We start from the raw sequence: 18698 nt of genomic DNA, 5'->3' as shown, positions 1-18698 counted from the left end.
GCAGGGAAAAGAAAGATTATTCTTTCTGTAGTGCAGAGGATGCGTGTTTCAAATGTTTGTGATGAGAGATTAGACAAGGCATCTTCGTTATGTGTATGTCTCTGTCCATTTTCACTAGATTTCTGAGAATTGATCTCATTGTAAGCTTTTGTAAATTCTCTCTTTTGCTTTTAATAGCCATTCTTTGAAAGATTTTTCAAGTGTAATGTGAATTACGGTTTAGCATTCATACCTGTACAAAATGGTATATTGTCTTCTATTTCTCACCCTACCCACCAAATAAGATTTACCTCTTACTTCCAAAAGTAACCGATGCAACAATTTTTGAGCACACATATAAGGAAGCTGGACTGAGTGGGATCTCTATCAGTTGTAGCACAAACCTTAGCACCATGTTGTTAACAGGGCCTATTTTGCCCTTTCTCTGCTTACGTCTTAATTCTTGAAAGTAAAGTGGCAAAATACTTGTTTAATTCTTGAAATATTTGGCAGCATTATAAGGAAACTGAACTGATTTTTCTTCTAAACAAGCCTAAAGGGCATAGTCCACCTGAGTTTTTTATATTTGTCAGCTTGTTTCCTGAGCCACAAAGGTGCTTGTCCCAGCCTTGGCTAATCCCAGTGTGAGGTGATAATGTCCTGTGCATGTGGGGAGAGGCAGATGTGCCAGGAAAAGGTATGAAGCCAAGGCTTATTGGAGAAAACGTGATGAACTTTGTCCACAGACCTAAACACCTGTTGAACAGGGAGCCTGCAGTGATTGGAGCTGACATTGGAAGCTCAGTGTTGTCAGGGGCTCAGTAGTCGTCAGTACCCAATCTGTCTTCCTTGCCTTTTCTACCTTCTCATTTAACAGTGTGCTTGCTGCCTTTTTTATTTGCACTACCTATAGGTATTACTGTGTGATGTACATTAATTGTACAATCTCCAGGGCAGAATTTTTGCTGCTACTACCAGTATGTAAGTTGGGGAAATGAAGAGCAAAATTTGACTTCGGTGCAGTGCATAAGAATATATGTTTAAATAAGTGTGTATGTTTTAAATGTGTGTGAATATGTTCAAATGAGTGTGTATTAACACAAATACTTAAAGTCTGTAATCTAAACCTTGATTCAGAGCTTTCAGTCTAGTAAATATTTGAGTCTTCATTTTCTGATTTTACATTGAAACTGGGTTAAATTGTTACATCTTCATGTACCTGTGCTAGATATATTGTAAGAATTGCATGTTTACATTCCTTCTTTGGGTACAGTGGTTTGCATTGGGTCTATATAGCTGATTTTTTGCAGTTTGCAGTATTGTCTCCTGTTTACTACCATAGGATGGTAGTAAAGAATGAAGAGAACCTACCACTGTAGCTACTTTGCTTTTCACATGTGTTAGAGTATCTGTTTTCTACTTTGCTTTCAGCCAGCCAGCTACACAATCTAAGCTAAAAAAACCCAAAACTAATTTCCAAAAAGGAGGGGGTGGTGGGAGGGAAGGAAAAAAAAAACAAAACAAAAAAACAAGCTTTTGTGAACCACAGGGTTGTGTTTTTATGTAGCTGTTTTTGTGGCTATCAAACTACCCAAAGTTCATGGTATGTTCATCTTGTCAGTATGTGTTTAAGACCACCAGCTTTGTTTTATTTCAAGTCATCTTTTGGGTTGATGTAACACAATATGACTGAATGCATTTTGGCAGGGAATAACTAATCTAATCCATATACTACCAGATGAAAGCAATTTACTCAGGGTTTGGGGAAGCGCTTGAATTTTCAGTGCAGCCCACAGAGGCATTTTCCCCCCATTTAATTGTCCCTTTTTATATCCAAACAGATCCAGCAATGGGAACAAAACCTGGAAAAATTTAACATGGACCTTTTCCGAATGCGATGTTACCTAGCCAGTTTGCAAGGTGGGGAGCTCCCAAACCCCAAGAGCCTTTTGGCTGCTGCCAGTCGTCCTTCAAAATTGGCACTGGGGAGGCTCGGCATTTTCTCTGTGTCATCCTTCCATGCACTGGTAAGTCCAAATGCACTTCCATGGGTGTATTACACAAAAACACCATGTGCTTAGATGTGGAATTGTGCTGGGATAATGCATGGCTGCACCCACATGCATTGCTGAGGCAGCCCTGTACCCTTCTCACCCTCTCTGCCTGCTCCTTGACTGTAAATACATTTTCTTCTGCAGGATATGGCCATGGCTTTTTTTTTTTTTTTTTTTTTTGTCCCAGAGGACTCCAGACTTGCAGTCCCTCCTAAGAAGGAAGTATTCTTAGAAAAGGCTAAAGCTAGAAACAATTCAAAATTAAATATCACTTTTTAAAAAAACTGTGGGTGTGTTTCTAAAGGAGTGAGATCCTCAGCTGTAACCTGTTGCCACCCCGTCAGCTTCAAGGGAAGTACAGCAGTAGCAAGGTTCGCCTCTGCCCTTCAACCTTGGCAGGGCTGAAAGGCTGATCTTGGCAGAGAGTCCACATTTGCTGCATGAAAAGTCTGAAGAGTGGCACTGAAAGACCCATCAGGGAATGTGGTCCTCTCTGCCACTGTTTTTATCTGTATGGTTTGTGCATTCCTTGTTAATAACTCAAAGCCATAGCATTTACCTCCTATGTTTGGCAATTTGAAGAGTCTGTCTTCCTCTAGAAATTTCATATCTGAATGATAGGTTATCATTCTTATTCAGAGCCTTTTCATTAGCTTTTGTTTAACAGAGCAATACTTTCTCAGATTTTCCCTTCCTATGGCTTCTAATTTTGCCCCATGACAAAAAGGTTATGCTGCCATGCCACTGGAATACTGAAACAAGCATCACTGCTGAAAGCTTGAAACATTGTCCTTGCACTTTGGCATGTTACACTGAGATGAACTGAAGCAGCCCCCATCTGATGCCTCAGGTTGAAATAACTGTCAATATTTTGCTGTTATGAAAGTGATACAAGAGGCTCTGTCTTTGTGTTTAAATAGATCTGCTCCAGGGATGAAGCTGCTCTCAGGAAACGTACCCTGTCTCTGTCCCAAAGGGTTCGAAATAAGAAGGGTTTGTTTTCTTCTCTAAAAGGACTGGACACATTGGCAAGAAAAGGAAAAGAAAAACGACCTTCCATAACTCAGGTAGATCTTACTTGCTGGGGATGGCATAGAATGGCTTGTCTCTCCTGGAGTTCGTTCTGCAAGGTGCTGTTGGTGCACAGGGTAGAAGACATTTGTCCATCAAACCTTCATCCAAGGTTTCAGTAGGTGTAGCAAACTTGCAATGGGATCATCACCTGTGAAGAGTATATGTCTAATTTGGGGTTTTTTTTGTGATAAATAAGATTGGTGAATGACAGGCTTTGACCCAGTAATTTAATTATTGTCAGCATTAGAACATCAGGCTGGAATTTGTAACAAAACTTCTCTTCTGGTCCATTGCAAACTATTTGGATGTAGGGTTTCTTTCAAGATAGCCTCTCTGCGCAGACCTTAGTACAGTGTGTGCTTATTTGTGCTGGGACTCTGAAGCATTGTTGCAATTCAATATAGCGACATAGGTGAGTCTTCAAGGGGAAAAGAGACTGTGCAAAGACAGACATCTTTGCCATGGCCTCTTAAAGCAACATACAGTGTCTGGAAGTACATTTTAGCCACTGGAGAAGACTGCTGTCATGCAGGGAGTCAGCTCTTAGTACAGACAGCTGACAAATAATGCCAAACCAGTTTGCTGAAGACTTGGCACAGGTTTGGTGTGCAGGGTCAGGCTGGCTCTAGGGAGAGGGATTATGCTGATGTGTGCCCCCACTGAAGGGCTGCACCATTGGTGAAACCACAGCATCTTTTTCTCTTTCTGGAACTAATGGCCCGTGCTTACATTTAGTGCAAGCTCCACACTTCAGGAGTCTGTGTTTTCTCAATAAAAGCTCAGTTATATGCAAAACAAAAGTTTGCTGCCTTTTCCCTGAAAAAAGGTAAATAAGAGCAGAGACGCTTCTTGACAGTGAGGCTGAAGTTACAGAGGTGCATTCTCACTCAGAACACTACTGTATTCACTAGCCTCTGCCATTGCTGCTGTTGCTATTGTAAAGCAGTATTTTGTGCATTGTTCATTAGGTAACTTTGCTCCTGGCCCTTGATTTTATTAGTCACAAAATCTCTGATCAGCACTTGAAAATTGACTGTTCTTGCATGTGTGGTAGTGTGGAATATTTAAGCAAGCCTATCTGTACATGTCCTGCTATAGACACAGAGCTGATCCAACAGATTTCATGTTGCAAAATAACACATCAGGATTTTCTGGTCTAGTGGTTTATATTTTTAATAGGTAAATATCTGTGTATTACACTGGCATTAAACTTCTGCCTGTTACACATTTTAGCATATTGATCGAGGTGTGTTAGCATGGTGAAATTGATTAATGAAACTCTGCCTTACAATAGAAGGAACCAAAGGAGAAATTTTCCCTAGGTCATCCTTTTCACAAAACTTCCCCTGTGTTCCCCAGCAGCAGAGTGTGGTCTGGGAGTCCTGCACCTCTATTTCTTTATTACTATGAGCACTGAGGGAAGGAATGTTATACCCTTTAGCTCTGTTCCCAGCAGAGCTGATACCTTGCCCTGTTTTTAACTGGGTAATATGTCTTCTCTTATGCTTTATAGCCCATGAAGGGGATTCTGTGGAGCTCAGGGACAGGGAATATTGTAGCTCTGGCAAGGAGAGGAGGCTCCTGCTGCCCTCCCAGTACTGTTCTGAGCAAAGAGAAGGGAGGCCTGTCGCAGGCAGAGGTGCCCCCAGTGGGTGTTTACCCTTCTTATTACAAACCTTGCAACCAGGTGGTCCAAAATTGTTTTCATTTTCATAGACAAGCTGGAGTTCTTGATTTTTTTTTTCTTTTTGTAATTAAACATCCTGCAATATAAGTAAGGAAATTTAAATGCTTAGTGTTGCCCATAAAAGTGAGGAATTTTTATGGGCATGGCTTGGAAACTGACCCATGAACCTAGAAGATGGCTGAATAGAGAGCCACATCCTTGCTCAGACTTGTGTATATGCACATAATTCTATATCAAAATCAGAACAGGCCTGAGGGTAACTTTCTTGTCTCTTTCAGCCAACTGGGTTAAGCAGAGAAGTGGAGGTTCCTTCTCTGCTCATTGTGTTGAGGTGTTTCTGTCAAACAATAGATTAAAAAAAGTCTTGCTTTCTTGGATTTAAGTTAATTTGACTGTAGCTGGTATGCTTTAATCTACAGTACCCTAGCTTCAAAATCAGATGGTATGTTCTTGAAGATCATTGTGTCAGGGAAGCTTTTAATTTTATCTTGTTTATTTTTATGGCATTAATAAAAATGTTCAGAGTTTCTGTGCTGGGAAGCTTTCGTAAACATTAATGGAGTGGCTCAGTCTTCTACAAATTAGTTAATAAAACTGCACTGTAGCAGATGGAGGATGTCTAGGCTCACATTATCCTCAGTTTCTTAAATGCTTATCTGCTTTCTTATGGCTAAATGGTGAACTGTTTTGACAAATCATAGGCAATAAAATACTTTGATTATATCTGTGGGTGAGACAAGGAAGTTCAGAAGTGGTACCTTTTATTTGCATTGGCAGAAACTGGATTTTGTATGAAATCTAGAGACTTTGTTGCCTTGGATTATCTGAAAGGCTTTTGCTAATACCAGAACCCCCCAAAACCTCAACTGTAAGTCTGATATTGTCCTAATTTGTTGACTGCAGGAGGAGTTGAAAAAATGGTTTTTAAATTTGCAGTTTAGGAGGGCAATGATATTACTTGCAAATCTCAATGTCATGTATAAAGTATATAGGTCTATCCTTGTGTTTGCACCAGCCTTATTACTGAAATATTTGTATCCATAGCCATTTATTTTGTTAAAAAAAATAATAAAAATCTTGCCAACTTTGTGAGATACCAGTAGTTAAATTTCCAGAGCATGTGGGCAATGCACATCTGAGGTCCTGCCTTCATCACTTCCAAAGCAGACACAGTAGTCAGCTACTTTCATTGCTTAATAGTGTGGGGTTTGGGTCTACTATGCCTTTAAAGCTAAGCTAATAGTTTCAATCAATAGTGCCAACAAAACTGGTTAGAAAAGATGAAAAACTGTAGGGTAGGAGGTTTTAGAAGCCAGGAACAGAGATTTGAAATAGTCTCTTGAAGTCATGATGAGATTTGTAGCTCTCCCTAACAGTATCCTGAAGGGTGAAATTTATAATTCCAGTACAGTGTATGGTTTGAAGGCAAATGACTTTAATCTTATTACTAAATAGTAGATAGGAAAAAACAAGAACATATTTTATACATATTTGAATCTGAGTGTGCATGTAGCTTAAAAGAGAAAATCTACTTAAATTTCCTTTATATGCAGAGAATTGTATTTCTTTATTACTTCTAGTCAGAATAAATCAAAAAAAGGTACAAAAGATCCCTGGGGCTTAGCAGGTTGATATATATTCCTTAATTTAATTTTATTTTTTGTTTTTTTCGATGGGTTTATCCAAAACAGGTCAGAAACAAAGGTGTTTATTTGTTCAACCTACTTATTTATCTGTGGTATTTTCAATGGGTTTTTGATTCAGCAGGAGGACATGGGTTTGCTGGTGTGCAGAATTCAGCCAACTCTGCTGAGGTATGATATGCCTGTTCTCATTCTGCATCATCATGTCTTTGAATTCCTGAATGCATTTTTTTAATGTAATGGTAGGGCTGATTCAGAAACCCTGAAAAGGTTCATAAAATGTATTTATTGTTAGATGAGAGGATTATAACTCTGCTAATGAAACCACTTCAACATAAGTTTCTGAGCATTCATGGTAAGCTTTAAAAAACCAAACCAAACCCCTAGAAGCTTCTTCACACATTAATGCATACAGTCTGAACACTGTGAGAGAGACTTGGGGCCAAGCTAGTTTGAAAGCATTTTTCACAGTATGGCAAATCATAGGATGGGTTGGACTGGATGACCTACAAAGGTCTCTTCCAGTCCAAACCCCTGCAAGAAACATGAAAATCTTCAACTAGATCAGGCTGCTCAGAATCCCATCCATTCTGATCTTAATGGTTTCCAGGGATGAATGAAACCCAGGATATATTTTTCCCCTTTGTCTGCTTCAACAGAACCTTTTTATTTTGAGTTTTAAGGCAATGAAGTCTGTGCAAAGTCTATGGACCATCCCATCAGAGAAGTGAGATTTAATATAAAGCTGGAGATTGCCCAAATAAAGGAGAATAATGGAGCATCCCTCAGCAGCATTATCCAGTAAATAGCTGTGATCTTCCCTGATACCCAGGAGAAGGAGATCTGCTGCTTTTGCCTGCCTGGCCTCAGTCATAGTCCTTCTCCATTCCTTCAGCCTCTCTGGGGCACAGTGTTGCCATCCCCCAGTGTGGAAGGACATCTCCCACTGACAGCAGCTGTCCTGTAATCCTGTAACACTGTTTTGCCTTCTGAAAGTATCTTTACGTTTTGTTTGTTCTTTGAAAAATGGATTGAAATACCAGAATTCCCTTTATTACTTAGCCACTTGCCAGTTATTTTCTGGAGTGGGAAAGTATTTAAACCAAATCACTCCTCTGTTTTCAAAATAGATTGTAATTATCGGGTTGAAATCAACTCCTGTAGACAACACTCAAAATATTCCTCCAGAATGTACCATGGTGTGAGATGGCATCCATCTCCCATCTCAGAGACAGCAACCACAATCCATTCCTGGTCAAACATGCTGAAACCTGGAGAAGTTTGCTGCATGAAAAGTGACCAAATCTCTTGGGCACAGCCCTGGAAGTTTCTCCTGAAGGGCTGTGACACCGGTCCCTTGGTTGATTGGATACCAACCTCCTTGGGGCTGGGAGGTTGATGCAGCAGCCTTATACAACAGGGTCTGCTGTGGTTCTCCCATCCTCTGGCTAACAGGAGCATTTACTCCTCTGAACCCTTCTTAGGAGACAGAGAAATGTTTTGAACTAGAGAGCAGGCAGAATGAAATGCTCTCCCTTTGGTGAAATGTCAGCAAATGGATAAGGTCTGTCTTCTTGTCCCAGCTCTAGGTAAAACAGCCTTCTCCAAATTCAGGCAGGGGCTCACAGTCCTGTTCCGCAGGTAGAGAGGGACCATCAGAGGTCAATGTGGCTGAAGGTTTTGGGCCAGGATTTAAAAATTTAGCAGGCTTGTCTTTCAAGACTAGAAAAACACACACGATTTAGGGTGCTGAGCAGACCTCTGGAGCTAGAAAAACATTTTTTTTCCTTATTATTTCAGTGCTATTTCTGAAACCTTTTTTCAATGGGTATTAAATACAGCGTGGGCATTTTTAAGATCCTGACATTTTGGTGAATCATACAACAACTCAGAAATGATTCATCATAACTTTGAAAACCGTTACTCTGGCATCAGCCTGGTTTTGCTGATTTAAAATGAAAAAAAAAACCAAAAACAGCATCAAAACTTTTATAAAATGCTGCCTGGGTATGACAAATAGTGAAGTCTTCCAGGGAAGCTGTATTTTCCCTGAAAAGGATGATAAAACTAGAGGCAAATAGTGGGAGGAAATTATGAAGTAACCTATTGGTCCTGCAGCAGCCCTGTGGCATAACATGTGACAGTCCTGGCGCCTCTTTCTGGAAAATTGGATGGGTTGTTATAACTTCATGTGGCAATGAATGAATGAACTATTGTGGAATTGGTCACTGCAGGCATAACAGGAAAAAAAACAAAAAACCTTTTCATGTCAGATTTTCTGAGACGGAAAATGTGGATCAAGCAATGGTTCCTTGACTGCAGTTAAGGAACACAGTCATGCTTAATAACAGAGGGAAGTTTATCTCAAATTGTATGCTTGAGCATCAGTGTACATGGCAAGGAAAGGATGTAGTTCACATTGGCTGCAAAGCTTTCTGTCCTGTTATAAAAGCTTACATCAAAAGGTGGCCTTGAACCTATTTCTTATCACCTTAATCCTCTATGATATGAGGTTATGGTTTTTTTTTTCATCTCTGGTAATAATGAGATTTATTTCCGTTGCATAGATTTGGAGTGCTAGCGTTTCAGGTTCCAGGGCAATAAACCAATGTAGTAGTTGCAAACCTCCCTTGCTGAGGCTGGCATAGCATTGGTTTTCCCCAGAGAAAGCCACCAGGGAAATTCAGCCTGACTCATGTGTGCTAATCTTTCACTGCCTCCCTGCCTTGCCCCCTTTCTCCTTTCTGTTATTTACACTGTAGAGGTAGGTCAGGCTTCATTCTCAGGCAGTTGATTTAGTGCTGAGAGGACTAGAGTTCCACAGGAATTATCTTCTTCAACATCACCAGCATTACGAGCAGGCTGCACCTACAGCCACCAAGGTCAAACTTCTCCTGGTGTGGATTTCAACACTGTTAATTGCAGCAGCAGAACATGACTCCTGTTATGTATAAATTGATGAATTTCAGTAGGACTTCCATCACCTGTGTTAATTGAAATTTCATGTACAACTAGTTAAAAGGGATGGTTGAGCAAGACAGACAAGATTAATGAAAAGACTTAAGTCATTAATATTATTTCACCAAACCATTGTTATTCTGGCATCACATTAATACTATGCCACAGTCTGGGTTGTCTGTAACCTGTATTTCTGCATTGTTTGGTAATTACCTGGACAGGATTGCTTGCTTCACTGTTTTTACAGCCACAGTTGTTATTTGCAAAAATAAAGAATATTGGTCTCTCTGTTGCCACTGCCAGATTGTTGTCCATAACTTTGCTGCCTGCAGCAAGGAAAAGAGGCTCTGTGCAGCTTTTACAGCAGCTTTTAATTGTGGTGCACCCTTGGGCTTGTGTCCCGGTTGAGAAGGGGCAGAATTGTGTAATCAAGGGTCTTTATGTAGGCAACAAATCCCCCCAGCACAACAAACAAACAAAAAATACTAACAAAAAGCACAAAGGAAGTAGGGATGCCTAGGAACAGCTCAGGATACCTTAAGATATGCCTTGGGGGGAAGTCTTGCCACTCCATTGAGTTATTCTCTATGGCTGCATGGGGAATCAAGGGACCCTATCTGCATAAACTTAAATGCCTTGATATAGATATTTAAGTGATGTGCTGAACAGGCTGACCCAAATAATATCTCCAAATTCTGAACAGCTCTTGGTGTTTGTCTTTTCCTGTGTGGCTTCTTTTGTACCGTGCAGCCTGAAGTGCAGTACAGGAGAAAGTGTAAAAGTGAAGGGTGAGAAAGTGACAGGGAATTTATTTAGGACTGATGTTATTTGATTAAGCAGAGTGGCGTTGGAAAGAGGGAGAATGTGAAGCAAAATGGTAAACAGGCAAAATACCCTCTGCTGCCAATGAAACACAATGTTCTCAAACTGTAAATAAAATAGGAACACTTTATTCCTACTTTAGGCCTTTATTTTTTTATGGCTAGCCTTGCTCCACAGTGCTCTCTGCTGGAATTTTGTTGTCATTTTCTGTCAAAATGACACGAATTCAATTTATTTATTTATCTATTTATTTACCAAGTTATTTTACATGTATTGGTTAGGTAAAATTGTAGTTGCAGTTCTTCTTAAAAATTTATTTCCACTGTGATATAAAACCAGGTAGATACATATTTCCACAGTCAGTTAAATCAATGATTAGTATGAGACAAAGGCATGAAACTCCATCATGGGAAAGCACAGCAAGTTCAATCTGAGCTCTAGAAAATCAGGTCTTCAATAGTGAATGAGAGCAGTTAACAGAACTCTGCCTGGATTGCCATGGGGAAATACACAGCACTGTTTTTGAATTATAGCTAAATTAGCAAACTGCTAATGTAATTGAAATGTTTTGTTTTGGTTTTTTTTGTTTTGTTTTTTAACATTCATATATGTTGTACTTTTCTCTCTTGTTTCCAGCAGCAAGTTGACGATTTTTTGAATGTCTACAGCTCAGTGCCGGAGAGCATCCAGAAGGAGAATGCTTGGGAAACACAGACATACGTTCATTTCTGTGATGGCCAAGCTGTGGCGCTGACACTCAAGCCAGAGCACAGGGTGGAGGATGTTTTGTCTTTGGCATGCAAGGTACTTATTTTTTATGCTCAATTGCTCCGTGTAAATAGCTGTGGACTTGAGAAGGAACACAGTATATCAGTGGATGCATGAATAGGGAAAACTGTGGTAAGATTATCATTATATATAATAATACAGTAATGAGATAACATATAATACTAATAATACATAATGAGACAGCAACAGGGAGATGCTTAAGACACATTGCTCTCTTTTCTTGGTTGTGGTTTTTATATGCTGTAGCTAAGGCAGCAGGGTTGTGGAAAGTTTTTCAAGAGCCCTGCTGGAGACAGCACACAGGGGGTGCTTCAGGAGCAGTGACAGTGTGCCAGGCAGTCAGCCCTGGGCAGTCTCAGCACATGTCCACTCTGTGTTGTCCTTGCACCAACCTGGTTGTTCTGGGCTAATTAATCACAGAGGAGCAACAGGGACTGGTTGAGCTAGAGTAGGAGATTAAGACATTTAAGACTGCTGTGACAAGGGCTATCATATAGGTTTGCTTCTCAAATGACCTTTATAAGCTTTTAATGAAATACAAGCTCTATTTGTGAATTTCAAAGAGTGAGTTCGCTTGTGAAAGTCAGTGCTGGCAAATTGAGAGGGATTGCTGTAGACCAGGAGCAGAAAACTGAGTCACAGGTTGAAGGTAAAGTAAAAATACCAGTTTTAGCTACAGGCAAAACACCAGCCCCTCTGGAACATTGTAATATACCTAACATTTCTGCCTCCATATGTGTCAGTGCTTGAACTCCATAATTTCACGATTCAAGACACTTAAATGATGCTAAACAGCTTTTTGGAAAAAATTACTCTTTACCCCCAAGTTCTGTTTTCTGGCCAACTGGTAAATATATTTTATTTACTTCACAAGGGGAAAAACAGGAAAAAAGGAGTCCTGTGCCGGACAAGATCCAGCTGTAGCTTTTGGCTTAGGTTACGGTGAATTTCCATGTGAACTCATTGAAGTGGCTTGACGTTAATGAAGTTTGAGGAATGGCTCTTTTCACGTGCTAATATTGGGTGGGGTTAAAAAAAAAAAAGAAAAGCTTTTAACAATCCAGAGTAAACTATAGTTTTTAAAATGAAAATAAGCACTCTGATTTAGGCAAGTCCCAATGCGTCTCCAGAGCATCATTAAGAAGAAATTATCTTCTTGTTGCTTCTCCTGGTGGAGACTGAATCCTTGAGAAAATGTTTAATGTTAGGCTTTATTTTTAAAAATTTTGCCGTGCCCGGTCAGGCTGAAGAGATTGTCTGATACAGGGCCTGGCCACCAGGTGGCACGGGAGAGCCAGAACATTCTGAAGTCCTTGGGGCGCCATGCGAGACCCCTAAAGGAGGAAATAAAATTTATAAAAGTAAAATTAAGTTGGAAAAGGAAATTCCTTACCTCTCTTATTCTGTCATTCCAAAATATTTTTAATTGTAAAGCTGACTTTTAATTGTCATTGTCTGTATCTCATGAAAATTTAGTTTTAAATTCCTTGATTTTTTTTTTTAATGTTTTTCTGTTTTATTTTGTCTTTCTATTTTGTGTGTAAAGCTTTTCATAAGCATTCTCTAATGCTGAATACTTTCTGCTCATCTGTCCTGGTTCTTTTCCTTCTTACATTTTCATTCTGCTCTGGTGAGTGTAAGGAATCTTTCTTCTTAACAGAAAATGTTTGAATGCTATGTGGATAAGGCTAAAGTTCAGAAGAGTTGTTAGGGTTTTATTTTACCCCTTCATCCATCCTTTATGAGGTTTATCCTTTTCTCATTGCTGTTTTCCATCTGAGGTTTTTGGATAGCACGTATAAAACAACTTGTGCATTTGAATTCAATTTTTCAGGATTCAGAACGCATGTAACTTGTAAACTGCAGCATGTAATGAGAGTTAAGTTAATTACCAGTTACTCAGTAGAGTTAGATATTGTAAGCTGATGAGATGCATTAAAGAGGTTAAATAACCCTCAGGGAGGGTGTCAGTCCTCTTCTTTTGGAAATGTTGCTTCCTCCTGTTTTAGAACTGTTGGCCTATTAATATGCTAAAATGAAGTGTTTTGTGCCTTGGTCTCACCAGTATCCTGATTTTTTCAGAGTCTCCCATCAGGGGCTCAGCACTTTCAGGCTAATATCCTTTGGGAATATCCCTATTTCCCTTTGGCTTCCTGTTGAGACAGGATCTTTGCTTTGACCTCATGTGGTAAAATAAAAAATAGGGGAAACTCTCTGATCATAGATGAAATCCAGCAATAAAAATAAAATCTAATAAAGGCAAACCCTCAGGGAACCTGCTTGCCATCCCATCTCTTCTCCTGACTGCCCATACATGCACACACATTTTCTACATCAGAAGCAAAAGCTGCTGAGCAGAAGTAAATCATCAGAAGTAGTCATAGAAAAAGGTGCTTGTGAGTGTTAAGTTCAAAAGGACAGAAGACTGTTGGGATATCTTTGGAAACATATATTAGTACTCAGTTAATCTAATAGCCAAGACAGTGTTCATTAAAGGATTTGGGAGGATCATAAGGCAAAATAGAAATAGCACTGTAATCTTATATTTTATTTTGATTCCATCTAGTTTTGTTTATACAACAAAAATAAGTAGAAAATTACTTTTTGAGATTTGGTTTTGCATGATTTTAGAAGCTTGTTGCGTGTGTCATTTCTGTGTCGTCTAGGATTCTGGAAATAAATAATGAATTCCAAACTCCATTCTTTTTCTTCTTTAGATGAAACAGCTGGAGCCAAGACACTATGGCCTGCAACTCAGAAGACTGGTTGATAAAAATACTGAGTATTGTGCTCCTGAGCCATATGAATACATAGTAGACCAGGAAAGTGTAACTCCTTTTAGATAAAGTTTTGTGATGTTGGTTGAGCTGCAGTTGAGTTATCATCTACAAACATGTGAAATTTAGGTCTAAAATGAGGTTTTAAAGCTGTTCTGGGACTGCGTTTTAGTTCACAGTTTTGAGTAGCTAGGCACTGCAAACACTTTCTTCAAGAAATGTTTGAAGATATGAATGAGGCTTTTAGTACAAAAGTTAAGTGTCAGCTTGTACTGCAGAGTGGGTTTTTGGTCTTTAGTCCCACTAATAGCAGTAATGCTTACAAAGTAGCACAGTTCTCTGTGTAAAGACAGCAAGTCTTGATGCAAAGAATTTTGTGCTTCTTTCTCATGCTGTATCTGGGGTTTGATGCTTGCATTTTCATTTTTGATGACTTGTGCTACTGTTCTTTCCTAACAGGTGTATGATGAAATAGAAATTTGTCCATTAAATGTTTATCATGTTCATCTTACAAAGACTGAAAACATAAGTGATTATGGTAAGCTCTCAGGAATTCTTGTTTTTACTCTTCTCATTTGGGACTTCTTAGTTTCTGAGAGCAGACAGAGCCATCCTTGATAACTCAAAATGTGAGTCTGCAAAGAACTCAAGGCATTATAACAAAGACCCAAACTGATTGTTTTACACTGGCAAGTGCATTTTTTATGTTTTGGAAGGGTCCACTTTCTAATTTTCCTACGGTGGCCAAATAATTGAAGCATGGGCTTGTCAGAAATATGAATGTCCTTTGTCAGTCAGGCACAGGTCAAGGTCTGCCTTTTTTTTTTTTTTTTTTTTTTTTTTTTTTTTTTTTTTTTTTGTAGAGATCCTCTGTTTGCACAGTATCAAAAGTACACTTTGGAGCTAATTCTGACAGGCTTTTTGTCCAGGGGAGGTAGTTATGCCTAGGAATAATTGCATACCTTGCAAAGATACCTCTGTAAGGCAGCTTTATGCTGTGCTTTAGCTGCAAGTCAGTTTTAAATTATTATTTTCTGGCCTTTCCCACTCATTAGTCTAGTATAGTTTGTTGCTTTATAGTTTGTGTTTCCACTTTTTGGAATTGTTTAATGCACCTCTATGTCTGATGGATACTCTGCAGAGTTCTTACTGTGAAGATGGACTGTGCTGTGTTATGGAAATGTCATGGAGCTGTGGTAGAAAATACTTTTTTTGAAACCTTTTTTTTTTTTTGCATCAGAGCATGGCATTTTCTGGGAGTTGAAAAGTCTTACTAATTTTAACAGGCCTTACAATGGTAAGACTGGGTAACCATGTGATAATTTCTATATGCTCTGTGGGTGTGTTCTCATGAGAAGTATCGTTCTTCTCATGTTAAGTCTGCTAAATACAGGAAATAAAAGGGAAATGTTCCCAAGAAAGTTTATTTGATTTAAACCTCTTTTGCTTCAGGCTTTGCTGTCACAGCCCAAGTTGCTGAGAATGAACATCTCACCCATATCTTTGTAAGCGATGTTCTCCCTGATGGACTGGCATACAAGGAAGGTATTGTGTCCTGTTTGTGTTTAAAACTATTCATTATCTTTTTTGAGTCCAAAAACTTGAAGGAGCTTTAGTAATGCTGTCTCAAGTATTTCTCGGCTTTTACTGTTCACAGTTTTCTTTCCTGAAGACCATGGAAAGTATGTAACAGTAGGGAAAATACTGTGTACAGAGTAACTGAATTATCCTTTCAGTGTAGTGGGGACAGTTCTTATTCACCCTTGGAGACAGTCTGTGTTCAGCCATCCAACTGAGTGCTTTTGCACAGAGGAACAGACTGGAGAAAGAGTTCATCTCACACCAGGGAACTTCATGGGCTTGATCAGTTTCTATGACCCACTGCTTCCACTTCTGCTGGCAAAAAGCCTTCCTCCCCAGAGCAGTTTTCTGCATACATTTCTGTGAGCACCTTCCCACTGCACTGCTCAGAAAATGTGCCTCTCTTCATTGGCACGTGTGAGCATCATGTGAGTTCTGCTAGCTGAAAAATAGCCCCAGAGAAATGGAGACCAAGATCTGAATTTGCTACCTGATGGTAATATCTGCTTGGTTTTGCTGACTTAGAAAGACAGCACTTCTTACTGTTTAGATTTATATAAAAGCTGATAAAAACCTCCATCTTTAGTTGTTGCAGCTTTGCATGAATAATTTGATCTGTGTGACTAGTGCCTTGCTCTTCACATCTGATGAAATATGTGTTATGGTGCTGCATAGTGATGGTATCTGGTTGTGAGAGGTGCCTCTATTCTAATCTTCTTGAAAGCTGTGCTACTCTCCCACCCACCCAATTCTGTAGCATCTTTAAACAAAACCAACTTGATTGCTGTACTGTGGGTAGCACCTATCAAAGTAAGCAAGCATGAGGTCAATCTGTATAATTATAGCACAAATAAAGCTCCCACTGGTTCTAATTGACTTGTGGTAGGATTAGGGTATTTGAATTAAAAACGAAAAGATAAAAAGCAAGTCAGCATAAGGTTTGAGTTGTTACCCTTTTTATATTACATTACCTTTTTTTTTTTTTCCTTTGCTTTCACATGCTGCCAGGGCTCCGAGTAGGCAATGAAATCCTGAGCATAAATGGAGAGGCTGTGTCTGATCTTGATCTCAGGCAGATGGAGTTACTGTTTTCAGACAGAAGTGTAATGCTTACAGTGAGAACAAGCTATTGCGGGACCCAGCAACCCTTATGTGTGTCCTGGTCAGATGGTGACATTTCCAGAGACCCAAAGAGTTTGTTGCCCCCTCCAAACCAGTCACAGCTCCTGGAAGAGTTTCTAGATAACTTCAAAAAGAACACAGCAAATGGTAAGAAATTGACAATAATTCTATTACTTCCACCTCACTTCAAATATAACTGTTTTTTAAAACTCAGTCATGATCAAAATTGTGTGCTTGCCTTAAAAACACAAGTACAAACTGTTTAAGTTCCATTTATGCTCAATATCTGTCTGTTATTATTTTTTTAGGGAGCAGAAATGGAACAGAATATGATTGTGTCTGCAGGGAAATGATAATATTTTAATCTGTTTGTCTTCACCATCCAGTATTATCAAGTGTTCTCTTAACTGTTCTGTGTCATCTCAAGTATCTCCAGCACATCCATTTCCCAGGCATCAATGGTTGAAATGATGTGATGGCTTTCAGAAGCAGAGTATTGTTCTGTGTTTGCCATGCTTTCTGTGTGGCAGAGTACCACTTACTTATATTCAGGGTATCTTCACTGCAGTAGTCATCATCACCTCAGAAAGGAGTCATTGAGCTCTGCTCCCATCTGGTGACATGGTGCTCCTGTTGGAGGCCATTGTGTAGAATAAAGCCTATGGAGAGAGCTTTTGTGGGGATTGTTCTGCTTCTGCCTGCTCACATTCCTTACTCAGTTTAATACCTCTGTTTTAAGCACTGGGTGGAGGATGTCTCCTAAGAGTGCTGTGTCAGGGTGAGATCCTGGTGGGATGTGAGGAGTGCCAGGCAGGGAAGGTGCCTATGTGGTAAGGAATGCTCCTGGATGACATCACAGCCCCCCAGCCCCAAGGACGTGCCAGTGCCCACTGCTGGGTTGCCTTTTCAGCTGGATATAGGAGGTGGCACATAGAGGGGCTCTGTACTGGGGGTGGAGGCAAGCCATGGACTCCCTTCCTTTCCTTTATCTGATGTTACTTCACTGGAGCACCACATCTTGTGATACCACAACACTTGTGAATGTCTGTCTGAAATAGAAAGTACGTGGGGCTTTGCTCCCCTTTCGTCCCCCGCCTTGACTATTTTTCATACAAGGTAGAAGGAAATTTAACGAGATTTTCAGGGTAAAAGGTGCAGTTTCGTCGCTATGACTCTGGAGGGTGCTAGTAAAATTCTGCAGGAAAGCTAGCTAGGATGCAGTGCTGTGTGAAGGGAGCAGCAAGAGATACAAAAAGAGATCGCTGATTTTTGCATATAATTACGATGGCGAGTGTTTTCTGATTGGAATTTTTTTCGTAATTAAAAATGGGAGAAGAGAAAGAATCACATAGGAGAAGTTAGAGTGGATTTAATTATAAAGCAATTTTATTAGGTCATCTTTTGAAATTAAAAGAAATCTGAATACAAGATTTGTGATTCAGTAAGTAGCATCTCTCTCAGGGGCCTTACTTCAATTTAAAATGCCATTAAATTGACTAGTGGCACATAAAAGTTAGTGTCATAAACCAAAAATTATGATAGAGCTAATTAATTACATAATTATATCAGGGCTATCATCAAGCTTGTTGGCTTGTTATCATAGGCCAGCATTACCTCGAGTATTCAGTGTAATAAATGTATGTGTCCATTCACTAGATTCCTCGTTCCTCAGGGATAAATTTGCAACCTGTGCAAATATTCCATTATAATAGGAAATTACTGTAGTATGTATTATACTTTAAGCAATAGTGGATAAAGGGACATAGTGTATTTGCTTTTCTGCTTAAAAGCAGTTAAGGAAGATTTATTTTACTCTGAAAGAGAACAAATAGTTCTAAATTAAGCTTCGTGAGAAGAACTTTTATGTTAATTGAATTCAGTGCTTAGTGTCTGATTACCTGATCAGTTCAAATGGAAACAGAAGAAAATGGCATTACTTTGAATTAATAGATAATCATAGAAGGTTTAACTATTCTGTGTCCTGTTACTCAGGAATTGAATAACATTTTAGATTAGTGGAGGTGATATTTAATGATGCAAGCAGGTATTTGGAGGTCAAGGACTCTTAAATTCATATCCCGTCTTTAGGAAATTCATAGAATCATTAAGGTTGAAAACACCTTAAAGGTCATCGAGTCCAATGCTTGACCAAATGCCGCCATGTCAACCAAACCACAGCACTCAGTCCCACATCCAGCTGTTCATTGAACAC

At 39.4% G+C, this 18698-nt stretch overlaps 1 protein-coding gene across 1 annotated transcript in view; it reads left to right on the top strand.

The window, feature by feature from the left end:
• The window catches only part of TIAM2 (TIAM Rac1 associated GEF 2), a 137133-nt gene that overhangs the window by 69668 nt on the left and 48767 nt on the right, over positions 1-18698 (top strand). The window contains exons 7-13 of the mRNA XM_058802082.1: positions 1821-2006; positions 2954-3100; positions 10857-11021; positions 13724-13834; positions 14243-14321; positions 15236-15328; positions 16373-16633. Coding sequence (XP_058658065.1) covers positions 1821-2006; positions 2954-3100; positions 10857-11021; positions 13724-13834; positions 14243-14321; positions 15236-15328; positions 16373-16633 — 1042 coding nt within the window. The remainder of the gene's footprint in view (positions 1-1820; positions 2007-2953; positions 3101-10856; positions 11022-13723; positions 13835-14242; positions 14322-15235; positions 15329-16372; positions 16634-18698) is intronic.

Source organism: Ammospiza caudacuta, chromosome 3 (assembly GCF_027887145.1).
Source record: "Ammospiza caudacuta isolate bAmmCau1 chromosome 3, bAmmCau1.pri, whole genome shotgun sequence".
Lineage (NCBI taxonomy): Eukaryota > Metazoa > Chordata > Aves > Passeriformes > Passerellidae > Ammospiza > Ammospiza caudacuta.
Note: the sequence above shows the minus strand (reverse complement) of the source record. Positions and strands in the feature narration are given on the sequence as shown.